The 22,973-nt window shown below is 41.3% G+C and overlaps 1 protein-coding gene across 1 annotated transcript in view; it reads left to right on the plus strand.

Annotated features, from left to right (window-relative positions):
• Positions 1–22,973, plus strand: part of SHC4 (SHC adaptor protein 4) — a 136,984-nt gene that overhangs the window by 35,125 nt on the left and 78,886 nt on the right. The window contains exon 2 of the mRNA XM_055279042.2: positions 2,114–2,184. Within this exon, the coding sequence (XP_055135017.2) occupies positions 2,114–2,184 (71 nt within the window). The remainder of the gene's footprint in view (positions 1–2,113; positions 2,185–22,973) is intronic.

Genomic DNA, 22,973 nt, shown 5'->3' on the forward strand with positions numbered 1-22,973 from the left:
TTTCTTCTCCTAATAACACTAAAGGTTGAAGAGAAATCTCTAGACATCACTTCCTTAAGGTACCCAAGGCTTGGGAAGTTAAGTGTGATGGGGACAGAGTAAAATACCCAAAATGTTTCAGTACTAGAGATCCCAAGAGGAGTGTAACTGAGTGTGACTAACAGGAGTCTGGATGAGACTGGCAGGGTGATTGTCCCGGCCAGCATGCTCTTCCCAGCACCAGGCTCCAGGCAGCACTTGGTGCATCAAGGAGTTCTATCTGCACAATCTGCTCAGAAATACTATTATACAGCAGGATGCGGTGGCTCATACCTGTAATCCCAGCACTTTGGGAGGCCGAAGTGGGCAGATCGCTTGAGGTCAGGAGTTTAAGACCAGCCTGGCCAACATGGTGAAACCCCGTCTCTACTAAAAATACAAAAATTAGCCAGGTGCAGTGGCATGCGCCTGTAATCCCAGCTACTCAAAAGGCTGAGGCAGGATAATTGCTTGAATTTGGGAGGCAGAGGTTGCAGTGAGCCAAGATCGTGCCACTGCACTCCAGCCTGGGTGACAGAGTGAGACTCCATCTCAAAAGAAAAAAAAAAAGAAATACTATTATACAACAAGTGTCTGGGTAGGTGCCCCTCCCTACCAGCTCCTGACATCTTTTGACAGTGTTTTTGCCATTCCTAAGCATAGAGATGCTGGACAGCCTCCAAAGGAAAGCTAAACAGGAAGCATATCATTTCCGAGGAGACAACAGATCACTTTCAATTGGACCTTTTAGCTTTAGTAACATTTCTAGGGCAATTCTCAAAGAAGCACTCTCCCTCCTCAACCAAAGCTCTTCTGGGAGGATTGACTCTCACAGCCTCACCTGGCAAAGCTATACAGAAGACTACTAAGTCCACGTCCCTAGGCTGAATCCTCTCAGGACTCCAGAATCCAATTTTCAGCTGCCAGCCTGTTATTTCCTGGATACCCCAGCAGTGCCTTAAGTCAACGGCTCCCAAACCAATTCATCATCTTCCCTTCTCCTGGCTTTCCTGTTTTTGTCGATGGCATCACTGTTCCCTCTGCTACTCTGGCTGGAAACGTCTGAGTGAGTCATCCTTGACTCATCCTTCTCTCTTATTCTCCATATCAAATCAACTGCCGAATTCTGTAGTACCTGTTTCCATGATGTCACTTGAATCTGTCCCGTCCTTCCTATTGACACCATCCCTCTTCAGTGTGGGCTGTCATTACTTCCCTCTCCACAGGATCATCCTAACTTATTCCCTCACCATTAACCCACCTTCATACTGCTGCTGACTTAAGCCTCCTCCAACACAGATCTAATCGCATCATGCTGTTGCCAGCAGCCTGCCATGGATCCTCACTGCTGCCACACTAAATATAAACCATCTTTCAGCTTTATAAATCACAATTCCTTTTGCAATACATGGTGTTCGAGATAACCATACTAATCACTGATGCAGCACATGACTTTTGTCCTTTCAAGAACCCCCTTAATATTTAAATCAGCTGCAAAGGATGATAAGATCTTACATTGCTAAGTTTGGTATTCTATGCATTTATATGCTTGTTCTATCCACTTAGAAGATTTGACATTCCTGTATTCTTTATCTCACATTTATTTTTGCTTCCTCTACTATTTGGGCCTTTGTATGTACCAGGCGTTGTTCTAAAAGCTTTATTTACATGTAGGAAATAATTTCACTCTCCTAACGACTCCTATTGTATCCCCATTTTACCAATGACAAAACTGTGAGGCACAAAAGTTAACTTGCTGAGGTTCAGGTTCCATAACTAAGAAGTAGTAAAGCCAGGATGCAAGTTCACATGATCTGGCCCCAGAGCCCATGCTCTTAATAACTGAACCCACATTTGTCTTTGTTACTTGCGTTATCTATATTATGGTTTGGATTTAACTGGTGTTTTGTAATTGAATTGAACCTTTAGGCATGTGTCCATTAATAGTCAGAAATAACAATGGTAGGCAGAGGGTGCAAATGTAACCTGATAGCACAAGCTGATTTTAGGTGCTTCCCGGGAAGTTGCTGTGAAGCTAAGAGACAGCTTCTTGGAATTTTTGTCCTACTTCTTCTTTTTTTACTTCTTATTCTAGTACATGGGCTGTATCGAAGTGCTGCAATCAATGAGATCACTGGATTTTGGAATGAGAACCCAAGTTACAAGGTAAGAAGCCAAAAATGGGAGGGGCTTTGAGGAGTATGGTTTAAAGTCACAATAATTTCTCCCACAGGAATTTTATGCAAACCTTCCAATTCATTATGCACTTTTATTCATGCGACTGGAGCACAGAAGTCTCGCCCGGTGACCTTCAATGAGTGTCTTGATCTCATCGTGTGAAAGATTTCTCAACTGTGTGGCAGTGTATCTGTGTTTCATGTGAGGATGAATAAGATGATACAGTCTACAGAAATAGCTGGTTTCCCAGGTACCAAAAGTATTTAAAATTATGCCTGGCAGGAAGCCATTACAGAATCAGACCTGTCAAGTAGGTAGCAGAAAATAAGACCAAGTAAGACTTTCAACATGAGAAAGCCCAAGCTTTACCCAAGCTCTTCCTGATGTGAGAACCTGCTTACTCCTTGTCTGGGTCTCCCTCCTGTATGTACAGTGAGCTAGATGGAACAGTGGAACCAGGGAAGCTTTACCCAGGGTGACCCCAGGGAGCTTAGGGGAAGAAATCAGAATCTCTGTTATGTGGAGCTCAAGTCAGAAGCAGAAATACAAGGCATGGTTCATTAAAGCTAAGCCCAAAGCAAGGATGGAAAGAAGGAGTGAATGCAGACTGGCAACTGGAAAAATTGTGAAGTGAGGGAGATGAGGTGAGAGGACTGGGTCAATATGAGTGGTTCAGAATGAAGACTTGGGCATCCATTGGATGTGGTGCCAAGGTTTGTCTAGGGGCATGCCACAGTAGATCTGTGCTTACAGGCCTCCTGTTCTGAAGGTGAATGTTGTCATGTAGAGAATAACTCTCCCTAATGCTCATCCCATGAAATTCTAGGCCTAGAAAAAGAAGTATCCTGTGGTCAAAAAATGTAGGGAAAGGAGCCACATCACTCTTTAGGAGATTACAGTACACAATAGTATATTTAAGACTCTGAGCCTGCTGCAGTGGCTCACGCTTGTAATCCCAGCAACTCAGGAGGCTGAGGTTGGAAGACTGCTTGAGGCCAGGAGTTTGAGACCAGCAAGGGCAACATAGTGAGACTCCATCTCTACAAAAGTAGAAAGAACATAGCCAGGCATGGTAGCACATGCCAGTAGCCCCAGCTACTCAGGAGGCTGAGGTTGGAGGATCACTTGAGCCCAGGAGTTCAAGGCTTCAGTGAGAGATGATTGTGCCAATACACTCCTGTGTAGGTGACAGCAAGACCCTGACTCTTAAAAAAAAAAAAACAAAAAAAAGACAGTAGTCCTGTGCTGCTATAGTTGAAAAAAACTCTACCCCTCAAAATTCTCTTTTTCTTTTTTCTTTCTTTTTTTTTTTTGTTTTGTTTTTTTTTTTTTTTTTTTTTTGAGACAGAGTCTCACTCTGTCTCCCAGGCTGGAGTGGTGCAATCTCGGCTCACCGCAACCTCCGCCTCCCAGGTTCAAGCAATTCTCCTGCCTCCGCCTCCCAAGTAGCCGGGACTACAGGTGCCCGCCACCATGCCCGGCTAATTTTGTATTTTTAGTAGAGATGGGGTTTCACTATGTTGGCCAGGCTGGTCTTGAACTCCTCACCTCAGGTGATCCACCTGCCTTGGACTTCCAAAGTTCTGGGATTAAGGCGTGAGCCACTACGCCCAGCCTTACCTCAAGATTTTCTAAACTTATTGGGCCTTGGATCCTTTTCTCATATAACAGAAATGTACATCTTAGGGTTCCATGAAATGTGCCTTAGGAAATGCTGATTTGGACTCTCTGCCTTATGATGCATTCAAATCTGCCTTTCCAAACCTCTCTCAACCTGTCCTTGGTATTTCCTCTTGAGTCAAACATATTATATAATCCTGTTTTTTGTACTCTTGGTACCTACGTCAGTCACTGGCACATGGCAGAGGCTCAGTGGGTATTTATTGAATAAATTCATGGTTCCACCTGAGTACACTTCCAGTATTTGCAAGCAGCTACATTTCTTCTCCCCTTTAAATCTTCTCTTACACATTCTCAGTGCCTTCAATTACTCTTCAAGTGACATGGTATCTAGACTACTTTCCAAACTGTTAGCCCTAATTTGATGGACATATTTCAGGGTTTACTCCATTTTGATGATTCTTAATCTTGAGAAAATTTTTCTTCCAATCCTCAGCAGGCTACAGATGAGAGAAAGAGGGCTGATACCCCAGGTGGGCACAGGACAAAGGAATTCCCACTGTCCTAACCTGAGAGCTATGGTCTGAATATGTCCCCTCAAATTCCCACTGTGAAAGTATTAAGAGGCAGGGCCTTTAGGAGGGGATTAATTCATTGGCCAGAGCCCTCACGAGTGCGATTAGGAATCTTATGAAAGAGGTGCAAGGGAGCATGTGAGGATGCAGCAAGAAGAACCCGGCTAAGAAGCAGCATGAGCTTTCATCACACACCAGATCTACTGGTGCCTTGATCTTGGACTCCTCAGTCTCAAGAAGTGTAAGAAATACATTTCTCTTATTTATTCATTACCCAGTCTGGGGTATTTTGTTATGGCAGCAGGAATGGACTAAGACACTGAGGACGACTAATTTTCTGTTCATTCACCCATTCATTCATTGATTCTTTCTCTTTCACTCGAATGTTTATAGAGTACCCATAAAGTGCCTGAAACTGTTCAAGCATTAAGGATCAAGCAGTGAATAAGACAAAGGCTGATCTTGAACTTCTGGGCTCATGGGATCCTCCCACCTCAGCCTTCCAAAGTGCTAGGATTACAGGCATGATCCACCATGCCTGGCCTCTTCTATTTTTCATCATTATAAGTAATGCTGTGATTAACATCATATGTATATCTTGATTATATTTCCAAAGGACAAATTCTAGAATTAGGATCTCTAGGTCAAACAATATAAATGTTTTAAAGGCTTTTGATATGTATTGCTGGATGGCTCTGCAGTCTATTTGTACTAATTGATATCCCTTTTCCCAGCCATTTATCTATTTTTATCTACTTAAAAAAATCTCTGGCCGGGCAGGGTGGCTCATGCCTGTAATCCCAGCACTTTGGGAGGCCGAGGCGGGCAGAATAATTTGTAGATTTTTATTTTTACATACAACTAGAAACCCACCAAGTAAGATATAGGAAGTTACTAATGTTAAGAATTTGTAAATTAAAATGAGCGCATTATTCGGGTTTATCAAGAATGATCATTCATCATTTGGATGTGCAATATTACAAAGCTCCTGCTCCTGCACAGTTGAAGGTAATTGGAATTCCCATGCCGGGCGCAATGGCTCACGCCTGTAATCCCAGCATTTTGAGAGGCCGAGGTGGGTGGATCATGAGATCAGGAGATTGAGACAATCCAGGCCAACACAGTGAAACCCCATCTCTACTAAAAATAAAAAATTAAAAAAAAATTAGCCAGGCGTGGTGGCAGGTGCCTGTAGTCCCAGCTACTCAGGAGGCTGAGGCAAGAGAATGGCGTGAACCCGGGAGGCAGAGCTTGCAGTGAGCTGAGATGGCGCCACTGCACTCCAGCCTGGGTGACAGAGCAAGACTCCCTCTCAGAAAAAAAGAAAGCTCTGTAAACTTGTAAGTCTATATTTCCCTATTATTTTGTAAATAGTAAAAGGTGAACTGTTTTTTTTTTTTTCCCTCTGCTTTGAGGATTCAGTTATGTCTAACATACACACCCAGGGGAAGATGTCTGGTATGGTATCTGGATATTGTTTCTTGTAGATGTGTCTATACATGATTCAGGCATGGCTGATTGTGTTCTAAGCAGTTATGGAAGCTCGAGGGTGGTGGTCTTTTATTTTAGATCTGGTGGTCAGGAAGTCCTATCGAAGGAGAGGACATTTGAGCTAGGACCTGAATAAAGGGATCCAGCCATGAAAGTATCTGAGAGAAGAGAGCTGAAGGCAGAGGGAAGATGGCCATGGACATCATGGGTCCATGGTGGCAACATTCGGTCAGGGAGTTTGATAAAAATGTGAGAGAGGTCGGGCACGGTGGCTCACACCTGTAGTCCCAGCACTTTGGGAGGCCAAGGTGAGAGAATCATTTGAGTCTTGCAGTTTGAGACCAGACTGAGCAACATAGTGAAATCCCATCTCTACCAAAAATAAAGCATAGTAGTGCAAGTCTGTAGTCCCAGATATGCTATAGGCCAAGGTGGGAGGATCACCTGAACCTAGAAGGTCAAAGCTGCAGTGAATTGTGACTACACCACTGCACTCCAGCCTAGGTGACAGAGCAAGATCCCATCTCTAAAAAAAAATAAAAATAAAAAAATAAATTAAAATAAATTTTTAAGAGTGTGAGAGGGTATGCATCTTCTCCCACGAGTGGATGCAAAAACATTCAATGGTCAACTCAGGAGAAGGAAAGGCTGACTGGAGGGGAGGGTCAAATTTTAAAATGTCCTATGGTGTCAAGTGGTCCTACTTGAAGTCTGGAGATTCCAGCCACCAGTAGACTGGGGACCTTATCCAGGGTGGGTCTTGAAAGCAGTGAGGCTGATTTCCAAGTGCCAGGGCCAGACATCAGTCCCTTGCTTCAAAATCCTGTCCCCATCCCAGCTTCTTGAACTATTTCCCTGGGGCTTGTTGAATTTGAAACGCTGTGACTTGCAGCTACTTGGATGTGAGAGCAGACCTGGGACTCCTTGACCCAGAAGGGAGAACGAAAAACCCCGTCAAAGAAGGGTAAATTTAAAACAAGAGAGAAGATATAAAATAGATTATCTCTCACTTTAAAGAATTAGCAAAAAATCAAAATTTGCTGAACAGAAAAATTATATTGCAGAATTCACCTCTGACTCCCTTTTAATGGTGAATTCCTTGGTGTTTCAAATAATGTTTTGTGTGGAAATAAATTACTTTCACATTTTTTTCTCAGGAGCTCACATATTGCTGAAAGAGAGGGTGATCTTTGAAACTCTTCTTTGAAACTCTAGGTCTTGAACTAAATAGGACTATGAGCTAAATGAAAAGACTTTATAAACATAAAAAATTTAAAGAAAAAAATGGAAACGATTCCACAGTAATGTTTAATGATAACATCTAAGACAATCGGTAACAAAACAACCTGAATAGTGGTTGACCATCAAAAATACATTGCAGTTGAAAGAAGAGAGATGGACAAAAAAGGAAAAATTAGAAGGAAGAACAGTATTTGGGAAGTTGGGTGGGAAATAGAGGTTGTTGAGAAAGTGGTCCATATGGCCTTGAGAAACACACATTATTGAATGAGCCAGTTTAAAGTCAAGGTGAGAGAATGTCCTATGGATACCACACTCAAATCAAATATTTCCATCCAGTTAACATATGGGGGAGTTGGGTGGGAGGGAGGTGGACGGGATCTTTTGTTGTGTTTTTTCAAAAAAAATTTCCATGGACCAAGTTAGGATTTCACAAGAAAAAACTGTATTTTGTGTGATCATAGCTATCTCTAGACATTGACATACCACCAAACAGAATAATTCAGGTGTGAATGCTGACAAACTGGTGTAAGTAATTACCACTACAGATACAAACAATTGGAGGCTGATGTCTCACCCACTGTAAATAACTCACCATCTCTAGATTCCAAATATCAGGGAGACAGCAACATGAAATTCCTGATAATAAAGGAGGAGGCATGATTAAGAGTCAGCCTTTGAAACAAAGGAGAAAGATGGAGCAGAATTCTTGTCTTTAGAGGGACCTTTCTGCCAACCATTTGAGGGCTGAATCCACAGACTTAGAACACAAAAAGTACTCAGATAAGAGCAGAGGAAAATAAAAGGACAAGAGGCCATTGACTTTCTCAGCCATTCCCGGATGTCACCCCCTTTCAAAGCTCTCATCTTGCTTCCCTACCTTGACTCTAGATTTAGTCCCTGGGGGAGCCACTTGAATGGCTTTTACTGCTTGTTCCTCCACTAATTCTCACCCAGGCATTCATCCCCTTGACTGACTCTGGACCAGATCTCCATTTTTAATAATCGAATATTCATGCAAAAGGGCAAAAGGGAGGTTTTTACTGATAGTAAAGAGAAACAAGATCATTAGGAAAACAAAGGTTCCTAGCCGCAGTTGTCTTTAAAATGTCTGGAACTGTATCAAAAGGAAACAAGGGAAGAGAGAAAATGAAGATCATGCTAAGAATGACATTGCTACTTAATCTCTCCTATAAAAATGTTCTCCTTATGTTTTTAAAAACACAGTTAAAGAAAATAAAACAATAACAACAACAAAAACAATGGACCTAAATCAGGAATCTCACACACACACACAAGAAATCAGGTCACTAAAACTTAAAGCTCAGCTTCCTTCCCTTGAGTAAGCATCCACATCAAGTAAAGAAGAAAAAAAATCTTCCTTCTCTTCTAAGGATGGCTACCTCTTTGTGTCTAGGTGGGAACCTGCCTCAAATGCTGAAGGAGGAATAGACACATCAGGGTAAACCCAGTAAGTGGAGCTGGTGAGAAAGGGCTTACCTTTCAACCCTGAAGAACAGAATACATTTTGATACCCAAGGAAATTGCAAAGGGAACATTTAGTTCATCACCACAGTACATAATTCACCTTAAGGGGTGGAGCACACCATTGGCAGGAGGGACCCCCAGATCACTGTCTTACTACTCTGTACTGTTCTGATATTTAGTGCCTTACACATGTGACTTGTATTCAGTAATAAAATCAGCCAGGCTCCCAGCACGGGATCTGCCCAAGCCAGGCTTACAGGGCAACTAAGAAGCAGTGGCTTGGAGTGAGTTTTCCTCCTTAGTGTGATTGCCACCCTGCGGGTCTGTGAAGGAAAATGAGGAACTGTTAAAGAATGGGTGGCGAGGCCGGGCGCGGTGGCTTACGCTTGTAATCCCAGCACTTTGGGAGGCCGAGGGGGGGCGGATCACGAGGTCAGGAGATCGAGACCACGGTGAAACCCCGTCTCTACTAAAAATACAAAAAATTAGCCGGGCGTGGTGGCGGGCGCCTGTAGTCCCAGCTACTCGGAGGCTGAGGCAGGAGAATGGCGTGAACCCGGGAGGTGGAGCTTGCAGTGAGCCGAGAGTGCGCCACTGCACTCCAGCCTGGGCGACAGAGCGAGACTCCGTCTCAAAAAAAAAAAAAAAAAAAAAAGAATGGATGGCGAGTGCTCCCTTTTGAGGTCCTGGCTTCGGATTCATTTTCTCTAGCTGATCTCTACCTGTGCCTCATGGTGTATCTGTCCCATTCCATTCTGTGAAGGAAGAAACCCTGAGTGGTGTTTTTTTTGTTTTTTTTAACTGATGCTATAGACAGTAAGGAGGCTCTCTGGGTGATTTGGTACTAGCTAAAGCAACAAGGAAACAGAGATCATCATGCAGAAGATATTGTAATTGCATTAATTTCCTGTGTATAATGTTATTGCTCCTGAGCAGTGATTCTGCAAATTTCATTCACTATGTTGAAAATTTGGATTATTGGGCTTCAGCAGGACATTAAAGGCAGTGACAAATGCCTTTAATGACAAATGCATACTTCTGGGGATGTGTGTGTGTGTGTGTGTGTGTGTGTGTGTGTGTATGTGAGCAACCATCAGCTGCAAAGCAGATTCAAGATGCAGCCGAACAATTACATAAAGTCCTGTACATGTGGTTTTCAAGAAACGTCAACTCGAGAAGGAAAAGCATTCTAGAGAGGTCAAATATCTGTATATTAGGTAGCTAAATTAAGATATGTTTGAAAACAGTCTGGCATTTGTCTAAATTTTCTGAGGATTGTAGGAACAGGATTAGTTACAGCAATGCATGGATGAGTGAGAGTATCTCTGCTAAGCCTTGGAGTAGTTGAACGGCATATGATATGTGTATTCTGTGTTGACTTGTTGCAGTTAGGAGTAGGATTTCAGCCACATGTCATGTGAAATAAAGACCACCAGAAAGGGGGATAAAAGGCCAAGTCTATTAATTTAGCAGGCAAAGGAACACTCCCCAGTGAAGAAATTTACTGAGCAGAGTGCTAAGGGGAAAGAAGTCAGGAGTTTTGAAGTTCTAATTTATAGTGATTATGCTAAGGATTGAAAACAAGCACACTGTAGCTAAGGCAGAATGTCCACGGTTGATTAAAACAGGTCGCATTGTTCATTGGTCAGGAAAGCGTGTTAAGACCCCTGCAATGGTCTGCTGTCCCAGGGTCAAGGTTCATGGCCTTTGTCAGCTGATTAGAACAATAGACCATGCAATAAAACATAACATCCAAAGTTGATCTCCCCTCAGCGAGCACTGGTGTCAGTGGAAGGATGATTTCCTTTCACACACGTGCAGATGTCAGGAAGCCTTTGCTGGAAGTCTGATGTTGTGTATGTGAGTGTGTGCACAGTGACCACCTCTTTTAGTTTCAGGTTTCACTGCTCTCCAGTTTTGCCCAATCTAAGATCTCACTTTTCAGATACTTGAGATAATTGAAATAGCCAACTAAATTCCTTTTAGAAGCCTTCAAAGATCTACTCATTTTAAAAAAAAAATTTCCAATCAATTGGGAATGGTTCTGATAGCATGACAAAGTCAAATGCAGACAGAGAGGGTATGAAAGTCAATTGAACCTTTTTGCTCTGTCATTAACACAATGTCTTTCACATAGCAGGCACAAGTTACTATTTGTTTGAATAAACAGGTGTAAAGTCAAGAAATATAGCTGCTAAGGCAACCCACGGAATGGGAAAAATATTTGAAAATCACATATCTGATAAGGGATTAATATCCATAATATGTAAAGAAGTCCTATTACTCAACAAAAAATAAAGAACCTTATTGAAAAAATGGGCAGAGGACTTGAACAGGTGTTTCTCTGAAGAAGATATACAATCATACGCATAATTCCTCTTATATGGGGTACCTACAGTAGTCAAATCCAAAGACAAGAAGTAGAATGGTAGCTGTGAGGCAGTAGGGGGAGTTACTGTTTAATGCTTATAGAGTTTCAGTTGGGGAAGAGAGAAAAAGTTCTGTTCTGGAGACGGATGGCGGTGATAGTTGCACAACAATGTGAATCTGCTTAATGCCACTGAGCTGTATGCTTAAAAATTATTAAAATGGTAAATTTTGTATTATGTATATTTATTATATATATTTAAAACTGCAGTTACCAGATGAGTTATATTTCTGAAGTACTGAAGTATTCAATATTGTATATATTTTATTCTTTAAAAAGGGTGAAAAGCAAATAAGAAAAGGATAACTGAGGCTTCGGGGCTTAAGTTTCTAGCAGGTCATACAGCAAAGAGAATTTGGTAAGGAGTGTGTAGTGGCCTCTTCTAATTTCTTGACAGCGAATTCCAACCAAAAGCCACACTGGCAGAGAGGAGCTGTGGCAGAACAAGACAATGAAAGAGTAGCTAATAATAGCTAATGTTTGTTAACACTGCACAGAGCTTCTGCAACCGCAAAATCACCTCGAAAGGAGTGATTTCCCCTTTTAAAGAAGGGAAAGTTGAGGCTCAGAGAGGTAAGTGGCCATTATAAGACCACACAGCTGTTTTGCAGGGACTCAAACCCGTGTACTCACACTCCAAATCCCTACCACACTTAATGTTTCCTAGTGAGATTGCTTTGGATTGAAACTAAGAAACGGTTCTTGTGGGCTGTGAATGAACTAATCTGGGAGACAATCAAGCGAAAGGCTCAAGTCTTTAAAAAGCACAACATGGCGCAGGGCGTGGTGGCTCATGCCTGTAATCTCAACACTTTGGGAGGCTGAGGCAGACAGTTCCCTTGAGCCCAGGAGTGCGAGACCAGCCTGGGCAACATGGTGAAACCCTGTCTCTACCAAAACTACAAGAATTGAAAACCAGCAATCCCGAGAGGACCCACAGACCCTCTGAAGGAAGCAGATTGCTCCTACAGGACCCAGGAGAACCCCCAAAACTGTGAGTGCCCCGGATGCGGAAGTGGGAAAGGGAGACCCTCCTTTCCTGAACAAACACACCCACTGGAGAAGCTGAAGGTCTGGTTTGCGGGAGAAGTTTCCAACTTTACCTGGAGCTGAGTCAATTTGGAGAGCTGAACGAAATACAAGGGTAGAGGAAGCAGTAGAAAGGCCCTGGGAGCTTGCTGGGCCCCCTAGCAGGCCATTCCTGCCTGCAACCACAGGGATCCATCGGGAGGGTGACCAGAGGAGCAGGGGTTAAAACTCCACAGGGAGAAGGAATTCTCTAGTTGAACTTTGTGGCAATTTGAATGGGGTGAGAAGCCTCCTGGCCAGAACCTGGGGGAGGGCACAAATCCTGTGCTCAGACTCCACATGTAGGGAAAGAACCAAGCCCTTCACTTTTGCAGCTGGGAGACGGGTAGCCTGGAGCTGGGGCAGGTTTTCAAGCCCCTGTCGCTCTCCATCTAGAAATAGACTGGGGGCTATTGGGAGAGCACGGTGGGAGTTAAACCGGACCTTCGGTTTGCATGGGAGCTGTGTGAGGCCTGTGACTGCCAGCTTTCCCTGACTTCCCTGACAACCAACATGACTCAGCAGAGGAAGCCATAATCCTTCTAGGTACACAGCTCCAGTGACCTGGGAACCCCACCCCCATCCCCCACAGCAGCCACAGCAAGACCTGCCCAAGGAGAGTCAGAGCTCAGACATGCCTAGCCCCACCCCCAACTGATGGTCCTTCCCTACCCACCCTGGTAGCAGAAGACAAAGGGCATATAATCTTGGGAGTTCTAGGGCCCCACACACTGAGGGCTCCTCTCCATACTACTATAGCTGATGCTCTCTGGAAAGTGCCACCTCCTGGCAGGAGGCCAACCAGCCCAAAAATACAGCATCAAACCACCAAAGCTAAGGACCCCCATGGAGTCCACTGCACTCGCCCCTGCCCCCCGCCCCCTCCACTGGAACAGGCACTGGTATCCACAGCTGAGAGACCCATAGACAGTTCACATCACAGGACTCTGTGCAGATGACCCCCAGAACCAGCCCAGAGCCAGGTAGACTCACTGAGTGGCTAGACCAAGAAGAAACAACAATCACTGCAGTTCGGCTCACAGGAAGCCACATCCATAGAAAAAGGGGGAGAGAACTACATCAAGGGAACACCCTGTGGGACAAAAGAATCTGAACAACAGCTTTCATCCCTAGACCTTCCCTCTGACGGAGCCTACCCAAATAAGAAGGAACCAGAAAACCAACCCTGGTAATATGACAAAACAAGGCTCTTCAACACCACCCAAAAATCACACTAGTTCACCAGCAATGGATCCAAACAAAGAAGAAATCCATGACTTACCTGAAAAAGAATTCAGGATGTTAGTTATTAAGCTAATCAGGGAGGGACAAGAGAAGGGTGAAGCCCAATACAAGGAAATCCAGAAAATGATACAAGAAGTGAAGAGAGAAATATTTAAGGAAGTAGATAGCTTAAAGAAAAAGAAACAATAAAAAATTCAGGAAACTGTGGACACACTTTTAGAAATGTGAAATGCTCTGGAAAGTCTCAACAATAGAATTGAACAAGTAGAAGAAAGAAATTCAGAGCTTGAAGACAAGGTCTTCTAATTAACCCAATCCAACCAAGACACAGAAAAAAGAATAAGAAAATATGAGTGAAGCCTCAAAGAAGTCTGGGATTATGTTAAATGACAAACCTAGGAATAATCGGTGTTCCTGAGGAAGAAGAGAATTCCAAAAGCTTGGAAGACATATTTGGGGGAATAATCAAGGAAAACTTCCCTGGTCTTGCTAGAGACCTAGACATCCAAATATAAGAAGCACAAAGAACACCTGGGAAATTCATCACAAAAAGATCTTTGCCTAGGCACATTTTCAAAGTTAAGATGAAGGAAAGAATCTTAAGAGCTGTGAGACAGAAGCACCAGGTAACCTATAAAGGAAAACCTATTAGATTAACAGAAGATTTCTCAGCAGGAACCCTACAAGCTAGAAGGGATTGGGGCCCTATCTTCAGCCTCCTCAAAAGAAACAATTATCAGCCAATAATTTTGTATCCAGTGAAACTAAGCATCATACATGAAGGAAAGATACAGTCTTTTTCAGACAAACAAATGCTGAGAGAATTCACCACCACATCACCACCACAAGGACTGCTAAAAAGAGCTCTAAATCTTGAAACAAATCCTGGAAACACATCAAAACAGAACTTCTTTAAAGCATAAATCACACAGGACCTATAAAACAAAAATACAAGTTAAAAAGCAAAAACAAAACAAAAAAAAAACTAAAGTACACAGTCAACAAAGAGCACATGAATGCTCTTCAGTCTAAACCTCACATTTCAATACTAACATTGAATGTAAATGGCCTAAATGCTCCACTTAAAAGACACACAACTGCAGAATGGATAAGAACTCACCAACCAAATATCTGCTGCCTTTAGGAGACTCACCTAACACGTAAGGACTCACATAAAGTAACGGGTAGGAAAAAAGCATTTCATGCAAATGGATGCCAAAAAACGAGCAGGGGTAGCTATTCTTGTATCAGACAAAATAAACCTTAAAGCAACAGCAGTAAAAGAGACAACAAGGGACATTATATAATGGTAAAAGACCTTGTCCAACAGGAAAATAGCACAATCCTAAACATATATGAACCTAACACTGGAGCTCCCAAATTTATAAAACAATTACTAATAGACCTAAGAAATGAGATAGACGGCAACACAATAATAGTGGGGGACTTCAATACTCCACTGACAGCACTAGACAGGTCATCAAGGCAGAGAGTCAACAAAGAAACAATGGATTTAAACTATATCTTGGAACAAGTGGACTGAAGAGATATATACAGAACATTTCATGCAGCAACTGCAGAATACACATTCTGTTCAACAGCACATGGAATTTTCTCCAAGATAGACCATGTGATAGACCATAAAACAAGCCTCAAAAAATTTAAGAAAGTTGAAATTATATCAAGCACTCTCTCAGACCACAGTGGAATAAAACTGGAAATCAACTCCAAAAGGAATCTTCAAAACCATGCAAATACATGGAAATTAAATAACCTGCTCCTGAATGAGCATTTGGGTCAAAAATGAAATCAAGATGGAAATTTAAAAATTCTTTGAACTGAACAAAAATAATGACACAATCTATCAAAACCTCTGGGATACAGCTAAGGCAGTGCTAAGAGGAAAGTTCATAGCCCTAAATGTCTACATCAAACAGACTGAAAGAGCACAAACAGACAATCTAAAGTCACACCTCAAGGAACTAGAGAAACAAGAACAAACCAAACCAAACCAAAACCCAGCAGAAGAAAGGAAATAACCAAGATTGGAGCAGAACTAAATGAAATTGAGACAAAGAAACAAACCAATACAAAAGATAAATGAAACAAAAAGATGGTTCTTTGAAAAGATAAATAAAATTGATAGACCATTAGCAAGATTAACCAAGAAAAGAAGAGAGAAAATCCAAATAACCTCACTAACAAACAAAACAGGAGATATTACAGCTGACGCCACTGAAATATGAAAGATCATTCAAGGCTACTATGAGCACCTTTACGCACATAAACTAGAAAACCTAGAAGAGATGGATACATTCCTGGAAAAATACAACCCTCCTAGCTTAAATCAGGAAGAATTAGATACCCTGAACAGACCATTAACAAGCAGCGAGATTGAAATGGTAACTTAAAAATTACCAACAACAAAAATAACCTCCAGGACCAGATGGATTCACAGCAGAATTCTACCAGACATTTGAAGAAGAGTTGGTACCAATCCTTTTGACATTATTCCACAAGATAGAGAAAGAAGCATACCTCCTTAATTCATTCTATGAAGCCAGCATCACCCTAATACCGAAACCAGAAAAGGACATAACCAAAAAAGAAAACTACAGACCAATATCCTTGATGAACATCAACGCTAAACTCCTTAACAAAATTCTAGCTAATCGAATCCAACAACATATCAAAAAAGATAATCCACTATGATCAAGTGGGTTTCATACCAGCGATGCAGGATAGTTTAACATACACAAGTCAATAAATGTGATACACCACATAAATAAAATTAAAAACAAAAATCACCTGATCATTTCAATAGATGCAGAAAAGACATTTGTCAAAATCCAGCAACGCTTTATCATTAAAACTCTCAGCAAAATCGGCATACAAAGGACACACCTTAATGTAATAAAAGCCATCTATGACAAACCCACAGCCAACATAATACTGAATAGGGAAACGTTGAAAACGTTCCCTCTGAGAACTGGAACAAGACGAAGATGCCCACTCTCACCATTCCTCTTCAACATAGTAGTGGAAACCCTAGCCGGAGCAATCAGACAAGAGAAAGAAATAAACGGCATCCAAATCAGTAAAGAGGAAGTCAAACTGTCACTGCTTGCTAACGGTATGAGATATGATTTTTTACCTTGAAAACCTTAAAGACTCCTCCAGAAAGCTCCTAGAACTGATTAAAGAATTCAGCAAATTTCTGGATACAAGATTAATGTACACAGATCAGTAGCTCTTCTATACATCAACAGCGACCAAGCAGAGAATTAAATCAAGAACTCAACACCTTTTACAATAGTGCAAAAAAAAAAAAAAAAATCCTAGGAATATACCTAACAAAAGAGTCAAAAGACCTCTACAAGGAAGACTACAAAACAATGCTGAAAGAAATCATAGATGACACAAACAAATGGAAACACATCCCATGCACATGGATGGGCAGAATCAGTATTGTGAAAATGACTATACTGCCAAAAGCAATCTACAAATTCAATGCAGTTCCCATCAAAACACCACCACCATTCTTCACAGAATTAGAAAAAACAACTCTAAAATTCCTGTGGAATGAAAAAAGAGCCTGCATAGCAAAAGAAAGACTAAACAAAAAGAACAAATCTGGAGGCATCACATTACCTGATTTCAAACTATACTATAGTGCCATAGTCACCAAAACAGTGTGGTACTGGTACAAAAATAGGCACATACACAAACGGAACAGAATAAACCCAGAAATAAATCCAAATACTTACAGCCAACTGATCTTCAACAAAGCAAACAAAAACATAAAGTGGGGAAAGGACACCCTTTTCAACAAATGGTGCTGGGATAACTGGCTAGCCACATGTAGGAGAATGAAACTGGATCCTCATCACTCACCTCATACAAAAATCAACTCAAGATGGATTAAGTATTTAAACCTAAGACCTGAAACTATAAAAATTCTAGAAGATAACATTGGAAAAACTCTTCTAGACATTGGCTTAGCCAAGGATTTCATGACCAAGCATGCAAAAGCAAATGCAATAAAGACAAAGATAAATAGCTGGGACCTAATTAAACTAAAGAGCTTTTGCGTGGCAAAAGGAACAGTCAGCAGAGTAAACAGACAACCCACAGAGTAGGAGAAACATCTTCACAATCTATACATCTGACAAAGGACTAATGTCCGGAATCTACAACGAACTCAAACAAATCAGTAAGAAAGAAAACAAACGATCCCATCAAAAAGTGGGCTAAGGACATGAATAGACACTTCTCAAAAGAAGATATACAAATAGCCAACAAACGTATGAAAAAATGCTCAACATCACTAATGATCAGGGAAATGCAAATCAAAACCACAATACAATACCACCTCACTCCTGCAAGAATGGCCATAATCAAAAAATCAAAAAACAGATGTTGACGTGGATGTGGTGAAGAGGGAACACATCTACACTGCTGGTGGCAATGTAAACTAGTACAGCCACTATGGAAAACAGTGTGGAGATTTCTTAAAGAACTAAAAGTAGAACTACCATTTGATCCAGCAATCCCACTACTGGGTATCTACTGGTGGTCTTAGAATGGCCACTTACCTCTCTGAGCCTCAACTTTCCCTTCTATCTACCCAGAGGAAAAGAAGTCATTATTCGAAAAATATACTTGCACACACAGGTTTATAGCAGCACAACTGCAAAATCATGGAACCAACCCAAATGCCCATCAATCAACAAGTGGATAAAGAAACTGTGGTATATATACATATACATATACATATACATATACATATACATACATATATATATATATATGTATTCATTCATTCCTTTTTATGACTGTGTAGTATTCCATCATATATGATGGAATACTACACAGTCATAAAAAGGAATGAATTAACAGCATTTGCAGTGACCTGGATGAGACTGGAGACTATTATTCTAAGTGAAGTAACTCAGGAATGGAAAACCAAACATCATATGATCTCACTGATAAGTGGGAGCTAAGTTATGAGGACACAAAGGCATGAGAATGATGCAATGCACTTTGGGGACTTGGGGGGAAGAGTGGGAGGGGATGAGAGATAGAAGACTATAAGTATGGTGCAGTGTATACTGCTCAGGTGATGGGTGCATCAAAATCTCACAAACCACCACTAAAGACCTTACTCATGTAGCCAAATACCACCTGTACCCCAATAACTTATGGAAAAAAAAAAAACACAGACTTTAAAAAAAATACAAAAATTAGCTGGGCATGATGGTATATGCCTGTAATCTCAGCTACTGGGAAGGCTGAGGGGAGAATCGCTTGAACCCAGGAGGCAGCAGTTGCAGTGAGCTGATCTAGCGCCACTGCACTCCAGCCTGGGAGACAGAGCACAACTCTGTCTCAAAAAAAAAGGAAAAGAAAAAAAAAAAAGAAAGAAATCACGCATCACCATGACCATTATCATTGGTAAGGTCAATCCTCTGGGCCACATCTAATTCTTAATTTTTTTTGCATTTCTTTTCTGATTATGAAAAGTAAATCTGGCCTATTGTAGAAATTGGTAAGTAGAATAAACTTTAAAAAAAGGCAAATCGCTGGAGATAACCCATAGTAACAGTTTGATGTATGGTTTCTCTAATTGCATATTTAAAAACTAAAGTGATATCCTGTGGTGCATATTAATTTGTAACATGTTTTTGCCACTTGTTGGGCACATTTTGTAGGTCATTGAGTATGAGCAGTAATTGCTTTGATTTGAGCCTTAAGATAGAGGGAATAATTTTCAGTTCATCTGCTTGCCCTAGGCATATTTACTTCTGGGTTTTAAGTAACAGAAAATGATTGCCTAGCTTAAGCAAAAAGGGGAATTCCTTGAAAGGATATTGGGGCAGCTCATGGAACCTGAGGAGCAGTGAACAATCAAACTAATAAAGGACAGGGGCCAGGTCTTCTGAGGCCTTGGCAGCAGGAGTACAGGGACGCCCCCATCTCTGGTTCTCTTAGTTCCAAATACTAATTTCCAGTAAATATGGCGATTGAGGCTTAACCCTGGACCAGACATCTTTAATCAGGACAGCACTGTATTGTGGCAATATGGTAGTTCCACGGTAATCCTGTATTGAGAAGGGGAGTGGGTAGGGAAAAGGGGATGAGATGGGGAAGTAGGAGAGGGGAAGAGTAGGGGGAAATGGGGGAAGGACAAGGACAAGAAAAATCAGGTGGAAAAAGAAGTTTGTAAAATGAAGGTAGTAGACACAGTAAAAAATAGACTTCAACCTCAAAAGGAAAAGAAGACATTAGATCCATTTCTTTGGACTATTTAAATTATCCCTAAATATGCTCTACTAAAATCTAATATTTGCAAAATTGTTAATCAAATGTTTGATGTTATTATAGCAGTGAGTTAATTGTAGAACATAGTTCAATTGAGCTGTATTTTTATGTGGTGGTTAAACATTTCTAAACTTTGAGACTCCATGTATAGGTACTGTATATATTTAGGCCCCTTTTATAGGACTTAGGGCATTGTTTTAGTGTTTTAGATATTTATAGAGGTATATAAAATAGTCATAGTTTTCGTTCCATGACAAGCTGTTGGCAGTTTCTATATTTCATTTGCTGAGGAGTCCTTGGTCAGGAACGAAACTCCCAATTATAGTATCTTTTCCATGGAAAATATGATCTACATTATGAAGTGGTTTCTAAAAATATGTTGCGGCTAAAAGCAGGGCCTGCTAATTTATCCATATAAATCTATAGAAACATACAGATGTGCAGATATTATTACACAAACACAGCTCCTCAATCAGGCAATATATACACATTCACTAGCCTAAGCAAGAATAGTTATATATCTGTCCATGTTGAAATATAGATGGTAACGGATGGCTTCAAGTGTTTGAAGAGAAACAAATTAATTCAGAGATTAAAACACATGAATGTGAAAGCCCATGCATGTGTATTTTTAGCTCTGATTGCTGAATGAAATAGCTTTCTCCAGTGATTTCTTCCCAGGCCTTCTTTATCATACAGAGTCAGATGACAATACATTCTAGTATCTCTGTTTGGTGGCCCCTTTTTGCTTTCCTTAAGCCTGGATTTCTAATTTTGATTTTGATAGATACAGTGGCCAGCCTCTAGTCTTAATCATTTTACAATGCAAGTAAGAATGGGCCTTTTGAACCATTGTTCTGGGAAGCACAGAAGCTGCAGTCGAATGGCAGCCTCCTGAGAAAGCTCAGAGTGTGCCCTGGAGGATGTCTGGCCTGGAAGGGATTGGGTTCCCTAAGGTCTTTTTTCAGTGGATCAACCACAAGGGCTCCATCATCCATCATTTTTGGGCTTGAAGGTTTTCCTCAGAAGCCCAGTCCCTGAAGCTGGAAGGATTCAGAGCCACAGTTTGTAGAACATAGTTGTGTTGATAATTATTTATCGAATAACGGAGAGGTTTCTAGGCTTCTCAGGCCTGGATCACAGATCTTGAGATGACCCCGGAGGTCTTGAACTTTCCATGGTCACTACTGGTTAGAGAAAAGCAGAAAAGACCTAGAGAATCAAAAACATAGGATTTGACATGCTGAACCTGGCCAAATTCCAAAACAAGAAGCTCTTGGACAATTAGTCAGGTCCCTGGCTCAACGGGAGAGTGTTTTGCTTATGGGTGCCATCCGTGTGTGTGTGTGTTGTGTCTGTGTGTGTGTGTACGTGCGTGTGTGTCGTGTTTAGAGACAGGATCTCCTACTGTAACCCAGATCCTGTAACCCAGGCTGGAGTGCAGTGGCATGATCAGAGCTCCTTGCAGTCTCAAACTCCTGGGCTCAAGTGAGCCTCCCGCCTCAGCCTCCCAAGTAGCTAGGAACATAGTCATACACCACCACATCTGGCTAATTAAATTTTTTTTTTTTTTTTTTTTTTTTTTTTGTGGAGTTGAGGTCTTGCTATATTGCCCAGGCTGGTCTCAAACTCCAGGCCTCAAGCAGTCCTCCCACCTCAGCCTCCCAAAGTGCTGGGATTACAGGTGTGAGCCACTGTGCCCAGCCAGGTATATTTTTGAACAAAGGAATAAAAATAAATTCCATGAAGATACTCATTTGGATCAGACAGCCTTGGGGTCCACAAGCTGATTCAGATGAAGGGAAGGATTTCTCAATCACATGGAACTGGATGAGCCTTAACCTCTTTCTAGTTGAAGAGATCAAACATGGTTTCAACTATTAGCAGGCTGTTGAAATAGCAGTTTATTATTAATTTATGGCGACTCTTATCAACTTTGTCATCACAAAATTTAACATTTATAAAATAGATATTACCATTAACCCTGTTTTGTCCATAAGAATATTGAGACTTAGAGAAATTTAAAACTTTACCAAGGTCATCTAGCAAGTCAATAGGTGGTAGAACTGGAAATCAGATCTGCCCTGCCTCTTGTGCATTATGGGTCAACCAAAGTGGAATAATTTTAAGGGACAAATCTTGGGGAAGTTCTGAAAGCCAGAAGGGACAGAATAAGGAAATGTTTAATCCTGGGTTTAAGATGCCAGATTCCTTGTTTGTGAGTTCTCTCTGGAAGGGCTTCATAAAGATACTCATACATCTGTAGGAAAAGATACTTTAATGTCCTTTTGTGATTTCTAAGGAGAAAAAAAATGTGTGAGATAGTCATTCTCAAACTTTAGTATGCAAAGGCTTGTTAAAACAGAGAATGTTAGCTGGGGATGGTGGCATGCACCTATAGTCCCAGCTACTTGGGAGGCTTAGATGGGAGGATCACTTGAGCTCAGGAGTTTGAGGCTGTAGTGTGTGATGATCACACACTTGTGAATAGCCACTGCACTCCAGCCTGGGCAACATAGTGAGCCCTTGTCTCTGAAACAAACAAACAAACACACATGTAATATTGGACCCCAGCCCCAGAGTTTTTTGATTCAATAATTTGCATGTCTAATGAGTTCCAGGCGATGCTAATGCTGCTGGTCCGAGGACTGCACTTTGAGGCCCGCATGTGCAAGGGAAGCCTATCCAGTGATTTTAAAATGAGGTCTCCACGTAATTTGGACCACAGATTACATGGAGCCTCCTTATTTTTGAGCAGGTGGTTCCCCAGAAAATCCCCCAAAGCATCTGCAAGTTTTAATTGTTGTTTTGTTTTTGCTTTTAAGAAAGGAAAATGGGAATATCAGGGAATGTGAGAGCAGTGAGTTTTAACTATGCTACATCCTAAATAGCTAGAAAAAAAAAATAATGATATAATTCCTTTTGGGAAGAGTGAGCTAGATGGGAGGCACCCAAAACTCATCGAAAACTAATCTCATCCAGAGATAGTCTTTTCATTGGTAAAAGGAGAGCTTTGTGGCCAAAGCAAATGCAGGACAATTGGTGCATCTCTCTACCTGCCAGGCAGATTTATTCCATTTCCCGCTGGTGTTCTCAGTAGGGAAGCCGAGAAATGCCTTATAGAGTAAGTGCACAGCTCTGGTCCCTTTAATTATACGTGATTGAGTTGTAGTTTTTGAGAGCTGCACTTACTCTAGGAAATGTGTACTGTAGTGTATGTTTGAACAATTAAAAAGTGGGTGTTTTTGATCCAGATCATGTGTCTCTTATGAGAAATTCTCTGAAAATGATTTTTTTCACTG

Source organism: Symphalangus syndactylus, chromosome 5 (genome assembly GCF_028878055.3).
Source record: "Symphalangus syndactylus isolate Jambi chromosome 5, NHGRI_mSymSyn1-v2.1_pri, whole genome shotgun sequence".
Classification (NCBI taxonomy): domain Eukaryota; kingdom Metazoa; phylum Chordata; class Mammalia; order Primates; family Hylobatidae; genus Symphalangus; species Symphalangus syndactylus.